At 41.2% G+C, this 21,804-nt stretch overlaps 1 protein-coding gene across 8 annotated transcripts in view; it reads right to left on the bottom strand.

Annotated features, from left to right (window-relative positions):
* AK9 (adenylate kinase 9) overlaps window positions 1-21,804 on the bottom strand; it is a 212,832-nt gene that overhangs the window by 123,485 nt on the left and 67,543 nt on the right. For all 8 annotated transcript variants that reach the window (XM_045009542.1, XM_045009545.1, XM_045009543.1 and 5 more), the window contains 5 exons: window positions 12,625-12,699; window positions 11,338-11,492; window positions 6,960-7,116; window positions 3,380-3,494; window positions 2,777-2,853 (listed from right to left, as the gene is read on the bottom strand). In XM_045009542.1, the coding sequence (XP_044865477.1) occupies window positions 2,777-2,853; window positions 3,380-3,494; window positions 6,960-7,116; window positions 11,338-11,492; window positions 12,625-12,699 (579 nt within the window). The remainder of the gene's footprint in view (window positions 1-2,776; window positions 2,854-3,379; window positions 3,495-6,959; window positions 7,117-11,337; window positions 11,493-12,624; window positions 12,700-21,804) is intronic.

Here is a 21,804-nt window from a genome sequence, read left to right on the forward strand (position 1 = left end):
TTCCCGCAGTCTCTGACGCCCATTGGAATTCTTGGTTAAACTCCCAGTGCCTAATGGGGCAAAAACATTGTCGCGGGTGGTTTTGGGTACATGTCATCAGTTGCCCCTTCCTCCGTGAAAGCAATGGCAGACAATAGTTTTGCACCTCTTTTTCCTGGGTTACCCATGCAGACGCCATACCACGGCAAGCATGGAGCCTGTTCAGTTCACTGTCACTGTTGCTGTTGTGGGTAAGTCTATTGTGGGGACTGCTGTGATCCAAGTAGCCAATACAATCATTGACGTTCTGTTATCAAGGGTAGTGACTCTGGGAAATGTGCGGGCCTTTTTAGATTTTAGGTGCATCGTATTCCTGTCCTTTGTCGCTGGTGAAGAAGTCTTGCAGCCATACATTCCAGTCCAGTTGGCACTGTAACACCCCATAAGCACTTCTGTGGTTGACACATGTAACAGCTCCAGGGCTCTTGCTCTTTTGCCTTGGCCGAGGTACCTTGCCCTACCAGGACCTCCAAGCATTCGACACAGAAGCACCTGCAGCAACTGGCATTGCTACATAGCAGCAGCTCCTTGCCTTTGCAGCAGATGGTGCAGTAGGACTGGTACCCGTCCTCATCGGACATGTAGCTTGGATGGGGGTTCTGGAAATGTTTTCCCTGCCTGGCTCCTAGCAACCTCCAGGGCATGGTGTATGGCTCCACCACTTCCCCTGCAACTCTGCTCTCCTGCTCCCCAGCGATGAGCTCGGGGGATCCGTTCTGGTCCTCCTGGGTGCTGCTGGCAGACGTGGTACTGCTGCTCTCAGAGGACACCTTGGAATCCTCCTCAGTGAGTTTGATGAGGGGCTCCTGGACAGACCTGGCCATCCTCCTCTTAGAGCCAGAGACTCCAGGTCATTCTCTTCTTTGTTTCGTCTCATGGAGATTCAGTCCTGCCTGGAATATCATGCAAGCTGGAGGCTTCTGCCTCAGGCTGCTCTCCCAGGTGGCAGCACTGCATGGTCGCACCTACCCCAGCCTACCCCTTGCTCCCATGGCTCATGAAGCCTGGACACTAGTAAGGAGCAGTTCACTATAGGCTGAGCAAGTGCAGAATGGTGGTAGAATGTGCCTTTTGATGTTTAAAGGCTCGCTGGCACTGTTGGTCAGACCTCAGCGCAACAAACATTCCCATTGTTATTGCTGCTTGCAGTTTGCTCCATAATATCTGTGAGAGTAAGGGGGAGACGTTTATGGTGGGGTGGCAGGCGTGCTGCGCATCAGAGAGGCTTTGAAAACCAGTTTCATGACTGGCCAGGCTTCGGTGTGACAGTTGTGTGTGTTTCTCCTTGATACAAACCTGCCCCCTTTGATTTTAATTCCCTGTAAGCCAACCATCCTCCCCCCTTCGAAATAAAGTAACTATTGTTTTGAAACCATGCGTTCTTTCTTCTCTCTCTCTTTTTTTAAATTAATAAACGGACAAAGTGGGGTTGGGGAGGGGGGAAGGACAAGGCCACATTACTTATTGTAGCCACACTAAAAATCAAACTGTTTGAATGACAGCCTTCTGTTACTTGGGCCATCCTCTGGCGTGGAGTGGCTGGGTGCGTGGAGCCTTCCCCCCGCATTCTTGGATGTCTGGGTGAGGAGGGTATGGAACATGGGGAGGAGGGTAGGCGGTTATACAGTGGATGCAGCGGGGGTCTGTGGTCTTGTTGGCTTTCCTGCAGCTCCAATAGATGCTTCATCCTTTCCGTTTGCTCCCCTGACAGATGCTTCATCATGTTTGTTTGCTTCCCCATTAGCCTCAGCATCGCGTCCTGCCTCTGCTCTTCACGTTCACTTAATTCTTTCCTGGCCTCTGCCACTGAATGCCTACATGCATGAAGCTGTGCCCTATCAGTGCGGGAGGACTGCATGAGCTCGGAAAACATGTCATCACGAGTGTGGGTTTTTTCGCCTTCTAATCTGCGATAACCTCAGGGACGGAGATGATAGGGGGAGTGTAGAAACATTCTATGCTCTACGGTTCTGGGGGGACTGTATGGTCATCTGTGTTGCTGAGTGCTGCTGAGTTTGCTACACTGACCAAACAGGAAATGAAATTAAAAAGTTCCTGGGGCTTTTCCTGTGTACCTAGCTAGTGCATCGGAGTTCAAAGTGCTGTCCAGAGCGGTCACAGTGGAGCACTCTGGGATAGCTCCTGGAGGCTCATACCGTCGATTTGCATCCGCACTACCCCAAATTCAACCCAGCAAGGTCGATTTTAGCGCTACTCCCCTCGTCGGGGAGGAGTACAGAAGTCAATTTTAAGAGCCCTTTAAGTCGATGGAACGGGGTTGGTTGTGTGGACACAGTCATTTTTAAATCGACCTAACGCAGCTAAATTCGACCCAACCCCATAGTGTAGACCAGGCCTCAGACATATCACAAGCTGGTGTGAAAGTTCTGCCACAAAGCTCTGGGAAAGGGAATATTCCCTCTGGCCAATGAACACAGATGTGCTGATGAGCTCTGAGCTATCTCCAGCTGTTCCTGTTTGAAAGGAGGACATCACAACGTAGGGCTTTTGAAGACCAGGAAGAGACAAATGGGAGTAATCCTCTCAGACCACCGCAAAAATATTGATACCTGAGTTGGTCAAGGTGTTCAGTAGAGAGTAATGTGACGTACTCCCTCCCCCAGATGCTGAGTGGCTAAAAATGGGGGGTACAGTTTGAATCCCAATTTGTAAAATAATTTAAACAATTAAACAATTCCCAAGAGGTGTTATTAAATTTATATCAGATGATACTTGCTTTCATATTGGTCTTCAGCAGGCTTTATAGGTTGCTGGTTTTCTTCTTTTAATTTCAGCACCTCTTGCAGTTCTCTCCTGAAATTAGAAAATTCCGTATCTTTATTTGTATAAAATATGGTTGAAACAAGTTTCAAACATTAAATGCTATTGAAAATTCAGAAAAATACTGTTCAATATTAAGATACAATTTGGCAAGCCTGCTTCTTCAAAGTGATTCATTACTAAATAAAAATCAATGATAACTTGTGTCCTTTCCTGGATGTTATCATTTTGACAAATAAACAAATGACAGGGACCAAAGAAAACATGTTAGCTAGAGGATCTCTCCACAACAAATGTGGTTATCTGAGTTTAGTATTCATCAGATAACATTAAGGTAACAATGTATTGCAGGACTTTGGACCTACCAGAACTATTCTTAACTCTTTTTTTAAGTGCACTGTGTTAATGGATATAGGTTCAGATCTCCTTAATGTAAAATAGATGTGGAAATTTTTGTGACCATAAAAACAGTGCATGTTCTTGTAGAATATATTATCTTGTATCAAATTAATTCTTTTTATTATTTTTATATTTTATGCATTCACATGTTACATTTTACCTTGTTTCTTCTTCCTCTTTTTGCTTTTTTAATGCTTCATCTGTAAGTCTTTCCAAAATCTTAGAATTAATTTCATCTTTATTTGTTAGGTACAGTCTGCGTAGTAAAAATGTTCCTGCAATACAATTATACAAGAGTAATATACTTTTGGCAATAATATAAAACTACCATCTCATTAGAATGAGTATGCTTTTAAGGTATGAAAGCCTTTTTATAAATGGTTGACAGCTTATTGACATGTTTTTAATTTTTAGAAAATAAGTGTTTGCCAATTTAAATGACAGATGTACCACTTCTGAAAATTGTAAAGCTTTGTTTTCAGTGCCAACAGCCTAATAACTTGAGTGTGGGATATGGCAAGGCTGTGGGGGGGATAAGTATTGAAATGTTACATTTGCATATCTCATATTTTAAACTGAAATTGTTGTTTTTCTAGTTTGTATGTGTGCCCATAGTTTAAGAATGGCAAAAAAAAATTAAAAATAACAAAAAAAATATAAAATCCATGAATCCATATTACTGGTGCAGAGTATGCAGAAATAAAGGCTTATGTCCTTAGTTCTGCAAAGCTCTAATCCATATAAGTAACTTTATTCACATGAGCAGTTGCATATTATCCATTTGATTTGGCAAACAGATACAGGGATATACCGTTGACAGGTATATCTCCATTTAATTAATAGAGCTATGCTGATTTCAGGGATTCTCACAACAAAATTTTTGGTGACCTCAGAATGTGGCCACCTACTCTTGCTGGTAGCTGCTATGACAATTTTTCCTAAAATGCTTATTTAACTTTAGGAAAAACTAATACCTATGCACGTGTGCATGTCCAAATCATAGTAACTTATTTATGCAAGTGTTGGGTTTTTTGTTTGTTTTTTTTTCAAACTGTGTAATAAAAATAACACAGTTGTCTCTATTCTTTTCTGGACCCAAACAGAACAGAAACACAAATAAGGTGCTTTGTATGTTGTCTTTTTTGTTGTTGTTTCTTTTGTTTTTTGTTTTTATTTTTTTTAGACTTGCTAGCTAGTAAGCCTGTTTCTACTTTTCACAGCAGCAGACTTGTTAGCTAGCTGGGAGGCAGTAGAAAGTGATATTAACAAACATACAAATATCACTTTTCACAGCAGATTTACTCAGCCCTGGCAAGCCAGAAGACAAATTAAGCCTTGGATGGGGAGGTGGGTAGGGAGGCGACTGGGGGTGATGGGGTGGATGGGTGAGGGGCTGGAGGAGGCAGCAAGGACCAGGGGTGATGTGTGAGGGGCCGGGGGACAGAGCCCATGGCCGGATCCCACCGCTGCATGGCTGGAGCCTGCCACCCATCACCCCAGGGCTGGAGCAGGAAGCCTGAGCCCCATTGCCCCAGGGAAGGTGGGGAACTCGCACGAGCTTTCTGCTCCTCTGGCATTTGTGGCTCCAGAGGGCAGAGTCCAACCCATCCTGGTGGCCCAGGGGAAGGCCGCTTCTTTGTCCCCCCAATCACCAGCCAGAAGGCTGTAGTGGCAAGAAAAGCCCCTGTTGGCCGCATCCAGCCACGGTGGCCGCGTTTGAGAAAGGCTGATTTAGACCAACTGAGGGTGTGGTCTATGAAACAATGTCTCAAAGTGCTCTAGAAATGAAGAAGTGGGCTATTATTTCTATTAAAAGATACAAGTGAAAAGCAGACACAGAATTTGTAAAAATTTACCCCAACAAAATATTTAAAATAGTTAAGGGGATAATCCACTAATACAGCTATAAAAAAAACAGAAACTACTTAGTTTGTTCCTTAGCCATCTCTTGATTTTTGATTTCTCCACATTACCTTGCTCATAGCCAAACACACAGGATTCCTTTTGTCACCTCCACACAAAACATGCAATTTTTAACTCTGTCTGTATTGAAGTGGTTAGAAATGTACATATTTAATTGCTGGGAATACTGAATTGGTGCTGCATTGAAGAAGATAGTTTGTGTATGGTGTAGATTTTTAGTTGATTGTTGTGTTTAAGTGTGTTGCTTGTTTGGAGCAACTGTTTTAAGTGGAAATTATTTGTAACAATAGTTAGCATTTTCAGAAGCTGCCATTTTTAATGTTTCTAATAGATTTCAGAGGGGTAGCCGTGTTAGTCTGTAATAGCAAAAATGATGAGGAGTCCTTGTGGCACGCTAGAGACTAACAAATTTATTTGGGCATAAGCTTTCGTGGGCTATAACCCACTAATAGAGTTATTTAGGTGATGTAGTGAGGAAGTGTGATGTTATCTTATTAAATATGACCATGTAGATCATTGTTGCTACCACTGTTATCTAATTGCAAGAAATCTTGTACAAATTACGTCAAGTAAGGTGTCTACGGAATGGTTATGTATGTATCATTTTTGTATTTGAAGTTATGAGCATCTATACCTATATTTCAAATGTTTGCTCCTAGGGTAATTAGCCTGCACATCTTGCAGGGACTATTCAAATTAAGTGGCTCATCAAGGAACACTTAACTCACAATGGACCATGGAAGACACCTATCTACACTTAATGGACTTCCCTGCTGTGACTAAGCAAAATCATTCATGGACATGTTTGCCAATGTGACTCCAAACACCATCTTGCTACCTGTAATTTCCCACTAGCTGTGCTGAGGCCTTTGTTTGAAACAACAGATTTCCCTCCACATGGCAGAAGCTATAAAAGGCCCTGGAAATATCTCCATTTGGTCTCTTTCCTGCTCAAACCTCTGGACTATGGACTTACACTAATGGGAGCATTCTAACCAAGGGAGTGAGGACCTTCCAATGATTTAGAAGCAACCAGAGACTTGACTTAAGACAGCAGTTTATTCCATCACTGCTACAAGCCTGAACCAAGAACTTTGCAATTATTGTATGTATTTGATTCCTTTAACCAATTTTAACTCTCATCTTTTTTTCTTTCTTTTTATAAATAAACCTTTAGATTTTAGATAGTAAAGGATTGGCAATGGAGTGATTTTTGGGTAAGATCTGCATTATATATTGACCTGGCTGTGTGGCTGGTCCTTTGGGATCAGAAGAACCTTTTATCTGATGAAATTGGTTTTAAAGAACCAGTCATTAAATCTAGTGTTTTTAGTGGTGCTACAAGGACTGGAATACATAGGAAACTGCTTTTCTGACTTCTTGTTAGCCAGTGTGGTGAAACAGAAGTTTACTTTTGTTGCTGGTTTGGCATATCTCATGGGAAAATAATCTCCAGTTTTGGGGTGTGTCTGCCCTATTTTTTGGCAGGTTGTCCTGAATTTGGTATTCTCAGTTGTGATCCACTGACACACAGTTACAGGAGGTGTGCTGTTATGTTTGTCAGTATCTAGGTTTGTGGATGGAATTATGTTTGCATGTTTTGTGTGGATGGAGGAGACTTGCATTACAGACAAAATTATAAAAAAAGGCAGGAAGAGAAACAGATCCTTTTGATATAGTGGCAAGGTCCTACAAAATTGCTAGTGGGACATAAGTACACTTTAACAGACATTTCTTATAACAATAACTCAAGCAAAGACATCAAAATTGGGAAAAGATTTTAATTTTTATGCTTTAAAAGTAAAACATTTACTAACCATTTTTTTCTATATTCTTAAGACAGACGACAGTGTCAGGTAAGAGGCCTTTTTCTGACAAGGCTAACCAATGCTCTGATGTTGTAGGATAGTTATCCAGTACCCATCCTCCTTTTTCTGGAGCCCCAGGAAACCTGTCTTTGTTCTTCTTAGTGAGCTGTTACAAAATGTTGGATTTAGTTGTAAAACAAAATGATATAAATACAATAACATCAGTGAATTGTTTAGAAAAGCAGACAATACAAATTATTTCTGCATTGTATTAACCTGTTTCAATGTCATTTTTCTTTCCAATAAAGGGTCTTTTTATTAGTTATAGAAGAGATTTGTAACTTATGTGCCTGAATGAAGAAAGAATATAACAGAACAAATGGAGATGAATGTATAAAAATACACTGTAGTTTTCCAAAAATGACTACAGAGAACTTAGATTCAGGTCTCAGGAATAAGAGTTACAAACTGGCTAGCAAATCTAAAATAAAGACCCTTGTATAAGCCTCTGGTCATATGAAATATGTAGACCATTATGCAGCTTTGAAACACATCCTAGTGACTTTTTAAGCACTTCTCTGAACTCTTCAGGTGCTCATAGAAAAACAAACAGGGTTTAAGCCATTCTGTTACAGCAGTAGCTATTGGGGACTACGGTAAATTTTTCTTCTTCCCTGCTCAGAAATTTTTTTTTTCAAATAATATGTTTTTGTCTGTCTGTTTCAGTTCTTTTCGTACAAGGGTACCCTTGCTTCTCCCTCAAGGGCTAATCTGTGGCATTAAACAATGTCAGGTAAAGATAAATGCACATCTAATATACCTACTCCTTTCTAGGAGTCTTCAGATATCAGAGAAAATTCAGACCAGCTGTAAAACAGCACTGATTTTTCACCAGATCTGAAGTTAGCACTGTATGTTGGGAGATCCTACCAAATTCAACCATGACAGCAGATGCATTCATGACAGCAGAACCATATTGTAGCCACACAAACCATATTGTAGATACAGTAGGTTACCTACCTACACAACATCTGAAAAGGAAGGCCCACTCCCACAGTCCCTAACTGCTTGATCAGAAGCAGAATTCCAAAGAATTAGATAGAGAGAGGGTGACTGTGGATAAGAGAGTTAAGTCACCAATAACTTCAATTACAGGTGTGTAATATTGTTTTCTCCTTCATCAGGGTCTCTACTTCTGAAGTTTATTAAGCAAGATTACTTGAAGGGGAGCTGAAAAATATCCCAAATTAAGAAGAAACTGCACAACTACTTTTCTGAGGCAGGCATCTGACCTATCTTCAGAGTCTAATATTGATCACAAAAAATTTAAACTAAACTTTATGTTGCAGTTTTGCAGATTTCTAAGATTGACAAAATGGTAGTTACACTTTAAAAGCTGTTAAAAGCTTTAAAAGCTGGTAGCTTAAGTGGAATGAGCATTACTCTTCTAAGAAAAGAAAATGCATTAAATACATCCAAATGCAAGGTTATGCATCTAGGTACAAAGAATGTGGAATCCAGACCAGTGAGTGGTTGTGTCACCACCTGCCCTGTAACCCTGCATGCCTCAAATCCTTTGCTGGTTTAAAACAAATAGGCAGCAGGTTTAAAACAAATAAAAGGAAGTTCTTCTTCATGCAGTGCACAGTCAACTTGTGGAACTCCTTACCTGAGGAGGTTGTGAAGGCTAGGACTATAACAGCGTTTAAAAGAGAACTAGAATTCAGAGAACTCCACTGAATTCATGGAGGTTAAGTCCATAAATGGCTATTAGCCAGGATGGGTAAGGAATGGTGTCCCTAGCCTCTGTTTGTCAGAGGATGGAGATGGATGGCAGGAGAGAGATCACTTGATCATTGCCTGTTAGGTTCACTCCCTCTGGGGCACCTGGCATTGGCCACTGTCAGTAGACAGATACTGGGCTAGATGGACCTTTGGTCTCACCTGTTCTTATGCTGCTGTGGCTCACAGCCCAGACACCAACAGCCAGGAGACAAGTATGCAGTCCTCTAAAGTGTTTCTGTGCTTTGCAGCTGTGATTCAACACTCTGACCCCAGAATTCTGCCTACAACACAAGAGCCCAACTCTAATCTCTATCACCCAGTTATCTTATGCAGAAGTGACCCCAGACACACTCCCAGACCTGAATTTCCCCCAAACAATCTTCCATGAAGTGTCCAGTCCCCTCCTGGACCATTCAGAGAAAAAAATAATGTTCCTTTGCTCCTTCAAAGAGACAATAACTAGCAGCTTACCATATTAACTGGAGTTAATTACTTCTATTTAAATACAACACTGTGTTGGTTTAGATTAAAAGTAAAAAAAAGTTCATTAACAAAAGGACATAGGTTAAGTGATGCCAAGTAAAAGAAATAAAGGTAGAGATGGTTACAAGCAAATAAAAATGAAAATACACTTTCTAATAGCTAAGACCTAATTTCAGCATCTTATAGTCTTTGTTCAAGATTGGTGAGGAAACTATCTTCAGTTCCCAGAGATTTCAACCCCCTTGGCAGGAATGTATCCTGGAAAGTAGTGACTCTGAAAAGGATATAGGAGTCATAGTGGACAATCAATTCAACATGAGCTCCCAGTGCAAGGCAGTGGCAAAAAAGGGATAATGTGATCTTAGATGTATAAATAGGGAGTAGGAGAAAGGAGGGGATTTTACTTCTGTATATGGTATTGGTGAGACCTATACTAGTATACTACATCCTGTCCTGGTGTTCACATATTAAATAGTGTATTCAACAATTGAAGAGGGTTCAGAAAAGAGCCACAAAAATTATTTGAGGTTGGAAAAAGTGCTTTACAATGAGAGACTTAAAAAGAACATCAAGAGCTTGCCTGGTTATGAAGTGTAAGTACCTTCATAGTGAGAAAATACCAGTTTCTAAAGCACTCCTCAAGCTAGCTGAGAAAGGCCTAACAAGATCTGGTGGCTGGAAGCTGAAGCCAGACAAATTCAAATTAGAAGCAAGGAACAAATACTTTTAACAATGACAATGATTAGCCGCTGGAACACACTACTAGATGAAGTGGTGGATTCTCCTTCTTTTGATGTTGTCAAAACAAGCCTGGATGCTTTTCCAGAAGATATAGCTTATCCAGGGATCGGCAACCTTTGGCACGCAGTCTGCAAGGGTAAGCACCCTGGCAGGCCGGGCAGGTTTGTTCACCTGCCGCGTCTGCAGGTTTGGCCAATCACAGCTCCCACTGGCTGGAGTTCGCCACTCCAGGCCAATGGGGGCTGCGGGAAGCGGCAGCCAGCACATCCCTCGGCCTGCGCTGCTTCCCGCAGCCCCCGCGGCCAGTGGGAGCCATGATCAGCCGAACCTGCGGACGCAGCAGGCAAACAAACCGGCTCAGCCCACCAGAGTGCTTACCCTGGCAGGCCATGTGCCAAAGGTTGCCGATCCCTGGCTTAGTCAACCAAAACATATTGGGCTCAATAAAGGGTTAACTGGGTTAAATATTATTGGGCAGGTTAGACTACATGATCCAGTGGTCCCTTCTGGCCTTAAAATCTCTATGTATTTTTGCTATTCTTGAGGATTCTTAACTCAAGCCCCAATTCAAGAAAGCACTTAAGCGTGTATGTAAGTTGATCCCTATTCAAGAAAGCACTTAAGCATATACTTAAATCCCATTGACTTCAATGAGACTTAAGTAGGTGTTTAAAATTAAGCATATGCTTAAGGGCATAATTGAAGCAGGAAGCTTTTCTGCATTGGGGCCTTACACCGTATTCAGTCTCATTGATCTAATAGTAATCCTACTCTTTTTAGAGTTTGGCCTGGAAGTCTTCAGTTTTAGAAGAAAACAATGGTGAATCCTCACAGCCTGACCCTAAAGTCCTTGCTCGGGCAATCATTGGGGAGTTTTGCCTAAGAACTGAAGAACAAGGCTTTCTAATAATAGATTTAAGAACCTGTCCTAGATTTCTGTGTTACAGCCTTAGCAGTGTAGTAAGGAATAGCCCTCTTAATTCACTATTATAGCATAACCATCAATACAGTTGCTGAGTACAATGGTATATTGTACTGTACATTGCTTAAGGGCCAAGTGGGAGAGATCCAAGCCTTTCTATACTGCTGCTCTGAGATTCCAATAGCATCAGAAGGTTTACAGAGAAACTAAAACAAACAAATGAATATAAAATTAATCAAAGTTTGACACTCCTAATTAAAAGGCTACAAATATGACATTCTAAAGTAAGCTAGTCCACAGTATGTGTAGGATCAAACTGAGACTATATAATGTGAAATATACTAGATTTACATTTCAAATAAACAATCTGAAAAGTAAACGTTGCAAGGGAATACATAAAATATTTCAAGGAACTATTAGAAATAATATTTGAATATTTTAGTACTGTATTTTTACCTCTGTAATGGCTTCCTCTAATGCTTCAGCATATACTTCAGCCGGTAGCATTATTGGAGATTGTGCTGCAATTTTTACAGCTTCTTCTACCAACGCTTGAACTTCTGGGTGATCAGCAGTTACCTCTGACTCTGATGTGTTTATTGATGTATCTTCTATTGTGTTTGCAAGGAATTAATTAATAATAAAGATCGCTAATATCTTACATTTTACACAGTGTTTTTCATCTAAAAGGCTTATAAAGCATTTTACGGATTTTACAAATTAGTGTGTACATCCTATAAACAGGAGTCATTTAAATGACCTCAAAAATACAGCCAATTCTGAGGAGGAATGCAGTAACACTACACAACAGTTTTGAAGAAGTTACACAACATGAATTGAAGAATATTCCCTCCAAATGTATTTAATAATGACAACTGAAGACCTTGATTTTATGTCTCATTCAAAAGATAACCTCTTACACAGTACAATGACCCCTAACACCAGAAGGTGCATTAGTTCAATATTGACTCAGGGAGAAAAGTGATACCAACTGAATCACCACTACCACTTCCTTTAGCACCCTCAGAGCTTCTCTTGTGGGTTTCTAATCAAAGTGTTAACTGCTCTGACCCAGCATAGTATGTTAGAAATAATAAAAATCATAATGCAAGCTGGCACCTCATTGGGGGTAGTAAATTATTTTTTGTTGAGGTCAAAATGTCTTGGTCAAGATATAGTCAAGGTCCAGACTCCAGAGAAAATAATAATGATAATAATAAGTAAATAAAATTTTCAGAGTCTGTTCAAAAGTGGCTGGCAATCCAGATGTGGCCCATGGTCCACCTATTGACTACTCTTGCTATAAACTATGAAGTCTATATTCCCAAAGATGTGTAAGTCAATTACTCACATTGACTAGCACTGTGCATTCACTCATTCATTTATTGTACAACAGGAATAAAGATCCTAAAATATTTAACCATTTCAATATATGAGGATTTCAAGATAATTAATTTTTCCGTATGCCTTGTTGATAAAATAGTAACAAAAACATACTGTGGAGTTACTTTATAAAATGCATGATGTATTGTGTGAACAGTACCATTTGACAAAAATGCCAAACTCACATTTGGCAATCAAGATTTTTCATTATTTGTCAGTGTTTAATTTTTGTCCTTCAGAGATCTAAACATTATCAAGATATCTGAATTAAATTATAATCTCTTTGGTCCAGAGAAGAGGTCTTCTGTCATATTTGTACACTGGAAAACAGACAATTATAATAATTAAAAATATTAATACCATTTAGTTCTTCTGTGGTTCCTTCTCTATCGGTTCTGGACATGGAAGTATCCTCAGTGGTGTCTTTAGTATCCACTATAGTTATCAAATATCATAACATTAAAAGAATATTATGATTAAAGGAAAGCACATTTTTGTCAAAAAGGTAGAAATAATACATTTAGGTAAATTTGCATTTCCTTTGTAGAGACGTCTATGTCACACAATAAGCAGCATATTACAATCATAATGCTACTACTTCAAGAATTATGTTAAACTTGATTATTATAGTTCAAATTACATTTTAATATAATCCAGTTTATGGATTAATTTTGTAATTGGCAACTCTTGCACAATTTACTAAGGTGTTTGAGAGATTCAAGTGATGGTTATGTGTAATGGTAGAATTACATTTCCACGACATTGCTAACATGGAAACAATACTGCTTAATATTTTGTATGCAATGCCATGTACTCTGTGGTAAGATGGACCTAAATTGTGCCACAAAGTTTCTAGATACTGTAGTGTTCTGCTGAAAGTTGTGTAACGGTTTCAGATACATTTTTAAATTTGTGAGTTTTATTGAATTAAATATTTAAAAAGAATAGTCCAGTCAGTACAGAAGCTTTTATATTATTTATTTTGATACTGAATTCAGGGTTGCTTTTTTACAGTGTTCCAATATTTTCAGTTTTTAATGTGTTATAGGTCAGCTTTAGGTTTAAAAGTTAACATTAAAATGTGTGAGACAGTTCACGTCACTCAAATCTATTGTTTCAGGCTGGCTGAAAAACTAAGGAAGACTCCACTGCACCTGTTTATATATGGTTCACACTTTTCAAGCTTTTCTTCCCAACCATGAGGTCTAGAAATATGATTTTTTTAAAGTAAACTCAGATTCTGAAGCACAACTCTGCAGTTAGAGATGAATTCTGTGGCAAATTATGTGGGTGTGGAGTCTGAAGGGCCATGATTATTTATTTGAAAAACTATTTTTAAGTTATTCCACATACTTATACAAAGTGTTCACAGAGAGATCATCCACTAAACATTCTTCCAACAGTCTACCACAAGCCCCCACTTAGCATATTCAACTGGATATTTCATCATATTGTAATGTCTTTCAGTGATACAGGAAAAATCATGGGCCAAATTGGTCTAATTCCACTGAAATACTGGAATTACTAGGAATTAACTTGGCTGCCTGTGTATTATAGCAAATGAAAAAAATAAATCAATAAAATATTATGATCGAGAAATAAGTCACACAAAATCTGGAAATCCAAAAAGTTAGGTTTCTAACACAACATTGACTCAATCACATGGAGCTCCACTCAAGGACTGCTGAAATCAATGAGAGTCATTCTAATTCTTCAATAGGAGTTGGTTTGGATAGGACCTAATCACATCAGCCACACTATCAGAGGCTCGTTCACCTGCACATCTACCAATGTGATATATGCCATCATGTGCCAACAATGCCCCTCTGCCATGTACATTGGCCAAAGCAGACAGTCTCTACGTAAAAGAATAAATGGACACAAATCAGATGTCAAGAATAATAACATTCAAAAACCAGTTGGAGAACACTTCAACCTCCCTGGCCACTCGATTACAGACCTAAAAGTCTCAATATTACAACAAAAAAAACTTCAAAAACAGACTCCAATGAGAGACTGCAGAATTGGAATTAATTTGCAAATTGGACACCATCAAATTAGGTTTGAATAAAGACTGGGAGTGGATGGGCCATTACACAAAGTAAAACTATTTCCCCATGCTTATCTTCCCCCCGCCTCTGCCCTCCCCCCAGTTCCTTATATCTCCTTGTCCAGTGCTGGAAATGGGCCATTTTCATTACCACTACAAACAGTTATTTTTCTCTCCTGCTGACAACAGCTCACCTTAACTGATCGCTCTCCTTATAATGTGTATGGTAACACCGATTGTTTCATGTTCCTTGTGTGTAATATATATAATATATATATATATATATATATATATATATATATATATATATATATATATATATATATACACACACACACACACACTCATTCTGTATTTTCTACTACATGCATCCGATGAAGTGAGCTGTAGCCCATGAAACCTTATGCTACAATAAATTTGTTAGTCTCTAAGGTGCCACAAGTACTCTTGTTCTTTTTATGGTCCATCCTGTGCTCCTTTGTATACAATGAGTTAGGGAGACTTTCCTTATTCAATATTTACTTGTACTTTGAATTGGACAGTGTTTTTCAAAAGCGTATAACACAGGCTAAAATTCCACCCAGCTTTGTTGTGCTCATGTGCCATACCAAGAGAACATGGGCAGAGAATGAAGTTATTTAAAAACTCTGGTTATTAAAACACTGAAGGCATGTTTCAATCATGTTTTTTAAATACTCATAACTTGTCAAGTTTGAGAATTTAAAAAAAAACATAGTAGATTTTGACTAGGCCACCAAAAACACATGTCCAATCTAGGGACTCTGTCCCTGACAAATTTCAAGTTCTAGCACCTCAATGAGAAGAGAGTTAAAAATAATGAAAAATAATTTAAATTTTTTTATAACATCAAAAGGTGTATTCCTCCACCCCCGCTCACTGTCTCTTCAGTCTCAAAAGCTGCTGAACCATTTTGGCTCAAAGTTTCAGAACATTTCATTCTCAATCATAAACCAGACATGAAAAATAATAAAACCAAAAGATTAACATTTGAGTAAGTTATGAGCAACTGACAAAGGCCCTGTAGAATGCTAAATGCCTAGGGAAAAAAAATGGTTACCTACCTTTCCATAACTGTTGTTCTTCAAGATGTGTTGCACATGTCTATTCCACTGTAGGTGTGCATGCAACTTGTGCACAGTTATCAGAGAATTTCCCTTCAGCAGTACCCACTGGGGAAGCAGGAGCACCCTCTGGTCCCTGACGCCACTGCACGCAGATATAAAGGGTAATGTTGCCCCCAGACTACATCAGTTCCCAATGGAAAGACTCCAATAGAGAGGGGAAGGAGGACAGGTTATGAAATGGACATGTGCAACATATCTTGAAGAACAAGTTATGGAAAGGTAGAGAACAGTTTTTTCTTCAAGTGATTGCACATTTCCGTTCCACTGTAGGTGACTCTATGCAGTTTGAACTGGAAGTGGGCTTGGAGTCTACTTGAAGAGGGATTGTAGCACCACTCGGCCAAATCTGGCATTGTCTTTAGACTAATGAGAGATGGCATAGTGAGAAGCAAATGTATGGAGTGATGACCAGGTTGCCACCAGGTTGCTACCCTACAGATATCCAGGATGGGAACATAAGTGAGAAAGGCTGCAGAAGTCACCTGAGACCTGGTCAAATCACCCATCAGTTTACTCGGAGGTGCAACATTAGCCAATTGGTAGCATAAACCAATACAGATGAAAATCTAGGCAGAGATCCTCTGGGTGGAGACTGGGTGGCCCTTTATCTGAAATCACGATGAAGAGCTGAGATGAAGACCTGAATGGTCTAGTCCGATCCTGGTAAAAAGTAAAACTCTAACATCTAGAATATGGAGTTTTTCCTTCTTCTTCACTTGAATAGGGCTTTGGAAAGAAAGTTGGTAAAAAAAAAATCACTTGAGTCATGTGAAATTTGGAAACCACTTTAGACAAGAATTTAGGGTGAGGTCAAAAGAAAATCTTGTCCCTAAAGAAAATTGTATAAAGAGGCTCTGATACTAAAGCCTGCAGCTCCTCTACTCTCCTGGGTGAGGTTATAGCAACCGAAAGCCACCTTCAGAGACAGGTGTAACAGAGAATAACTCACTAGATGCTTAGATGGGGGACCCATCAATTTAGCATGCACTAAATTCAAACCCCACTGTGGAATCAGGCTATGAACCTGAGGGTATAATATGAGCAAACCCTTTAGAAATCTTATGGGCATAGGGTTTGAAAAAGTTGATCAGTTATCCGCAGTAGGGTGGAAAACTGAAACAGCTGCCAGATGGACTCGGATGGAACTAACAGCGAGGATTAGCTCTTTCAAAAACTACAGATAGTCCAAGATATGGCAAATCGGAGCTTGAGCTGGGAGTATGCCTCTTTGTATGGACCAGATGCAGAATGTCTTCCATTTAGTAAGGCAAGTTGAATGTTTTCTGCTATTTAGTCGCATTTCCTGCATTCCTCTTAGAGTAAACTTGTTCCAAGGTTGTCAGCCTAGATTGTCATCTGTTCATATGTGGTTTCAAAAAAAATGTTGTTAAGTATATAGGTTGGTTAAGGTGAAAGGATGAGACAACCTTAAGTAAAAACTTAGTATGTGGTCTGAGAGATACAATCCTTTTCAATGATAAAGTATAAGGCAGGTCTGCCATGAGCGTTGCTAGTTACCACACTCTTCTGGCAGATATAATGGCCACTAGGAATGCAACCTTCATAGAGAGGTGTAGTAACATGCATGTAGCCATGGGCTCAAAAGGGGCCCAGTGAGGATGTAGAGGACTAAGTTGAAGTCCCATGGCAGGTTACGGTTCCTAAGTTCTGGACAGTAGGTGGAGAGACCGTTTAGGAAACATTTAATAAGCAGATGTGTGAAAACAAAGAATCCATCACCTTTATGATGAAATGTCATGATGGCTGACAGATGTACATGGATCAAACTCATGGAGAGGCCCGTTTGTTTGAGTTCCAGTAAGTAATCTAAAATAAGAGGTACGGGGGATGACAGAGATGTAGTCTGTTTGCGTTGGCATCATGAGTCAAATTGCTTCCACTTATGTACGTATGTGAGTCGGGGTAGTTGTCCTACAGCTGTTTAATAATGTTTTGTACCTCTGAGGAACATATCATTTCAGATTCTGAGAGTCATGTAGTAACCAGGCTCTGAGATTAAGTCTTTGGGGATCCAGATAGATGACGCGACCTATGTCCTGCGACAGAAGGCAAGGCAGAAGCAGGAATGTGTGTGGTGGACAGACTACCATGTGGAGAAGGTAAGGGTACCACATTTGTCGCATCCATGTGGGGGCTATTAAGATCACTCTGGATCTGTCTTGTTTTATCTTGTGGAGTACATGGGAGAGGGGTGTGAGGAATAGTGTATAGCAGGGGAGTGTTTCACTTGATGAGGAAGGCATTGCCTAGACAGTGTCAACCGAGTCCTGCTCTGGAGCAGAACTGGAGGCATTTGGAGTTTTATGGTGTTTGCAAAGAAGTCTATTGTTGGGAACCCCCACATCTGAAAAATATCTAGGATTACCCACGTATTCAACTCCCATTCGTGGTCTCGATAAAACTTCCTGCTCAGGGTATCTGACGTGATGTTCCGGCAGCCAGGTAAGTATGATGCTATAACATGGATGTTATGTTTGATGCATCACTGCCAAAGACGCATGGCTTCTACACATAGGGAGTGCAATCGTGCTCCCCCTTAACTGTTTATGTAGAACAGCTTGATGTTCCAGCTGGTTGATATGAAGATGGAACTCTGCCGTAGACCATCGGCCCTGTATAGAGTGTGTTTTCAGATGTGCCGCCCAGCCTAGGAGGGAAACGTCCATGGTGATGGTGAGCGATGGTGGATTCTGTAGGAATGGCACCCCTCCCACCCCGCTGACATTGTTTGGATTGGTCAACCTTAGAAGGGAATCCTGGACTGTATTGGGCATGATGATGAGCTTGTTTATGTTGTGCCTATGTGGGACATAATTTGTCTGGAGCTGGGCTTGTAGATACTGAATGTGTAGTCTTGCATGTCGGACAACGAAGGTTGTGGCATCCATGTAGCCTAGGATTTGTAGGCAAGTTCTGGCAGACACTTGCGGGCTGTTTTGCACTGTTGAGATCAAGACGGTTAGAGTCAGAAAGCGTTTTGTTGGTAGGGAGGCAGTTGCTTCGAGGGAGTTGAGGTCTGCTCCAATGAATTCTGGGCATTGGACAGGTATTAGAATAGAATTTTGTATGTTTATGTGAAGTCCTAAGATGGTGAACATATTTATTGTACATTGGGTGGTGTCTGTAGCTATGTGTAGTGTCGATGCTTTCAGCAGACAGTCGTCTAAGTAGGAGAATATCATGATTCCCCCTCTGCATAGGTAGGCAGCTACTATGGCTAGTATCTTTGAAAATACCCAAGGTGCAGTGGAAAGGCCAAAGGGTAGAACATTGTACTGGAAATGGTCCTGTGCTATTGTAAACTGTAGGAATTTCTGATGGGAGGAATGGATGGATATATGAAAGTATGCGTCCTGGAGGTCGAGGGTTGAGAACCAGTCCCTGCTCTCTAATGCTGGGATTATGGTGCTTAGTATGATCATTCTGAATCACTGTGTTTTCACAAACTTGTTGAGTCACCAGAGATTGGGAATAGGTCTCCAACCTCCTGTTTTTAAGGTGTGAGAAAGTAGTGGAAACAGAACCCCTTCCCTCTGTACTTGGTTGGTATGGGTTCTACTGTTCCCAGAGATATGAGATGGTTTACTTCTTCTCACAGAAGATGTTCGTGAGAGGGGTCCCTGAAGAGGGACAGCAAAGGGGAGTAGGTAGGGGGTTTGGAGGTAAGGGGGGATGGTGTAACCATTTGATTATTTCTACCCATCTGTCCATGGTAATGTACTGCCAGATTGGGTAGAATGGAAGTAGGCAATTTCCAAAAGTCTTGCCAGTTGTAGATGGTGTCAACACTGAGAGAGATGGGATTCTCAAACCCTCGACCAAGGTTTCAAATCTGTTGTCTATAGGTTGATGGCTGAGAGATAGCTATCAAAGAAGTGGATTGCTGTCTCCTCAAAGTTTTGTTTCCACCCCTGTTGGTCGTAGTATCTATTGCGTTGTGTGTACAGAGGGGGTCAGAATCTTTGAGGAGTTTGATAATTGCTCTGCCGTCTCTTGTTCTTAGGTGTGTGGATGTCCAGAGATCGCAATGTGGCCCTTGAGTCTTTCGAAGTGTGTAGTGACTCATCCATTTTGTCCGCAAAGAGCTTGGAGCCTTCGAATGGTAAGTTCTCTATGGTGGACTGTACTGGCTTTGGAAAATCGGACAGATGAAGCCAGGAGGCTCTCTTCATAATGACCACTGTTGCTATGGATCTCGATGCAGCTTGTAGCACTATTCTGGTGATGAGGTGGCCCTCTGTGATGAGTGCTTTGTCCTGCTCTTTTTTGTCTTCTGGAATAAAGTTAATACATTCAGAGAGACTTGCGTAATTATTGTGATTTTTCCAATAGGGCCACATAGTTGGCAATTCTTAATTGTAAGGTTGCAGCCAAATATGCTTTGTGGCCGAACGGGATGAGCCGTTTCCAGTCTTTGTCATATGGGGTGTTTCTGTAGTATTGTTGTCTACTCCATTCGGAATTTTGTTTTCTTTTGGTACTTGTTTAACAGCCTTAGATCTAAAACAGGCCTGAGATGCCACTTTGCCTTTGCATATAGGAAGTAAAGGGAATAAAATCCCTTCCCTCTGAACAACATAGGAACTTTCTGTACGGCCCCCCATGAGGAGTAGAGACTGAATCTCCTGAAGTAGCACACTCTCAAGAGAGTGGTCCCTGAAGAGGGATGGGGAAAGAGGGTGGAAGTGGGGAACAGAAATACATTGAAGAGTGTATCCCAGTTCAACTGTGCTTAAGACCCACCGATCCATGGTGATACATGATGGCACTGTGGGGAGTAGCATAAAGCTCTCAACTGAGAGGTGAAAATTGTTTAGGTGACCCAGTTTGCTTAGAAGAAATGGCAGCTGCAAAGGAGGGTGGAGGAGAAGGATGCCTCTTGTAACTTCTGCCCCCTCTTTCTGGACAGGTCTTGAGAATGTGGCAAGAATGTTACCTGCACACTCTAGGGCACCCCACCTTTACCCTTCCGTGAGCTCAAAGTGTAACCCAGTTAATTTAGGCACCCCCACCTTATGGCTCCGAGTGAAAGGCACCTACCTTTACCCAGTTCCTAGGGCTCAGGGCCACCCTTACCTAGTCCCTAGGGCTCATGGTGTACTCTCCCATGGTTTTGCTGAGCCTTTTACCAGTGAAAGAGCCTTACACAGTAATATCCTTAACCTCCGTTTATTAACAGTTAACAAAACAGAATACACATGCTAAATATACAATGCTCATCACTTCCAGTAAGGCAGATGAACTTTTCCTGATGGCCAGTCCAGACCAGGTTATCCAGGGCTCCAGCTTCTGCACAACATAGCTGGTAAGGTATTGAGTTCTGGCAGCTCTGGTCTTGGGCTGTGTCCTGGAGTTAGGTTCCAAAGAACTTCCTTTTGGACCCCAGCTTATATAGTTAAACTTGAGTCCTGCGCTTAGCTATACCTTGACTATCATTTTAAACTAAAGTACTACAAAACAGTATTTTTCACCAATCCTAACCCATTACGAAACAATTCTTTAACCAATCGTATCCCACCACCTTAGCTGATTTAAATCTTGCAAAGTTAGTTATGCAACACACAGAAACAATCAAAGAATCAGACAGAAACCATACAGATAAACAATGGAGAAATAGGGACCATAAAGGCAAAACAATAAAGGAGTATAGACAGGACCGCCCAGAGGTGGGGGCAAGTGGGGCAATTTGCCCCAAGCCCCGGGCCCCGCAGGGGCCCCGTGAGCCCTGGCCTGGCAGCGGTCTAAGTCTTCAGTGGCAGGGGGCCCTTCAGTGCTGCCGAAGATGCAGAGCAACTGAAGGGCCCCCTGCCATCAAAATGCCCTGCGAGCCCTGGCCCGGCAGCAGTCCGGGTCTTTGGTGGCATTTTGATGGTGGGGGGCCCTTCAGTGCTGCTGAAGACGCAGAGCAACTGAAGGGCCCCCCACCGCCAAAATGCCACTGAAGACCCAAACCATTGGGTGAATACAAGCGCCGTAGCTCCCCCACTTTGCCCCAGGCCCCCTGAATCCTCTGGGCGGCCCTGAGTATAGATTTCACAAGCACAACTGTTGATAAGTGATTCCTTGCCAGACAGGATGCTATCAAACAAAGTTTTCTTTAACCATTGTGACAAAGCTCTGTCCTTGTCTCCATGGGTCCCGCATTTCCTGGCGGATTTCCCTAGTCTCAGAGGCTCACTGTGACTCTCCATGTAGCCCTTCTCTCTCTAGAGGCAAGGGTCACAGCCTACTGAGCCATTTTCATCATAAGCCAGCGAGGGAGGTGAGGAGAAACTATTCTCCCTTGCACAGTCTCTGTTGTCTCCCAGTCTCAGTGATTAATCA

The sequence above is a fragment of the Mauremys mutica genome, chromosome 3, assembly GCF_020497125.1.
Source record: "Mauremys mutica isolate MM-2020 ecotype Southern chromosome 3, ASM2049712v1, whole genome shotgun sequence".
NCBI lineage: Eukaryota > Metazoa > Chordata > Testudines > Geoemydidae > Mauremys > Mauremys mutica.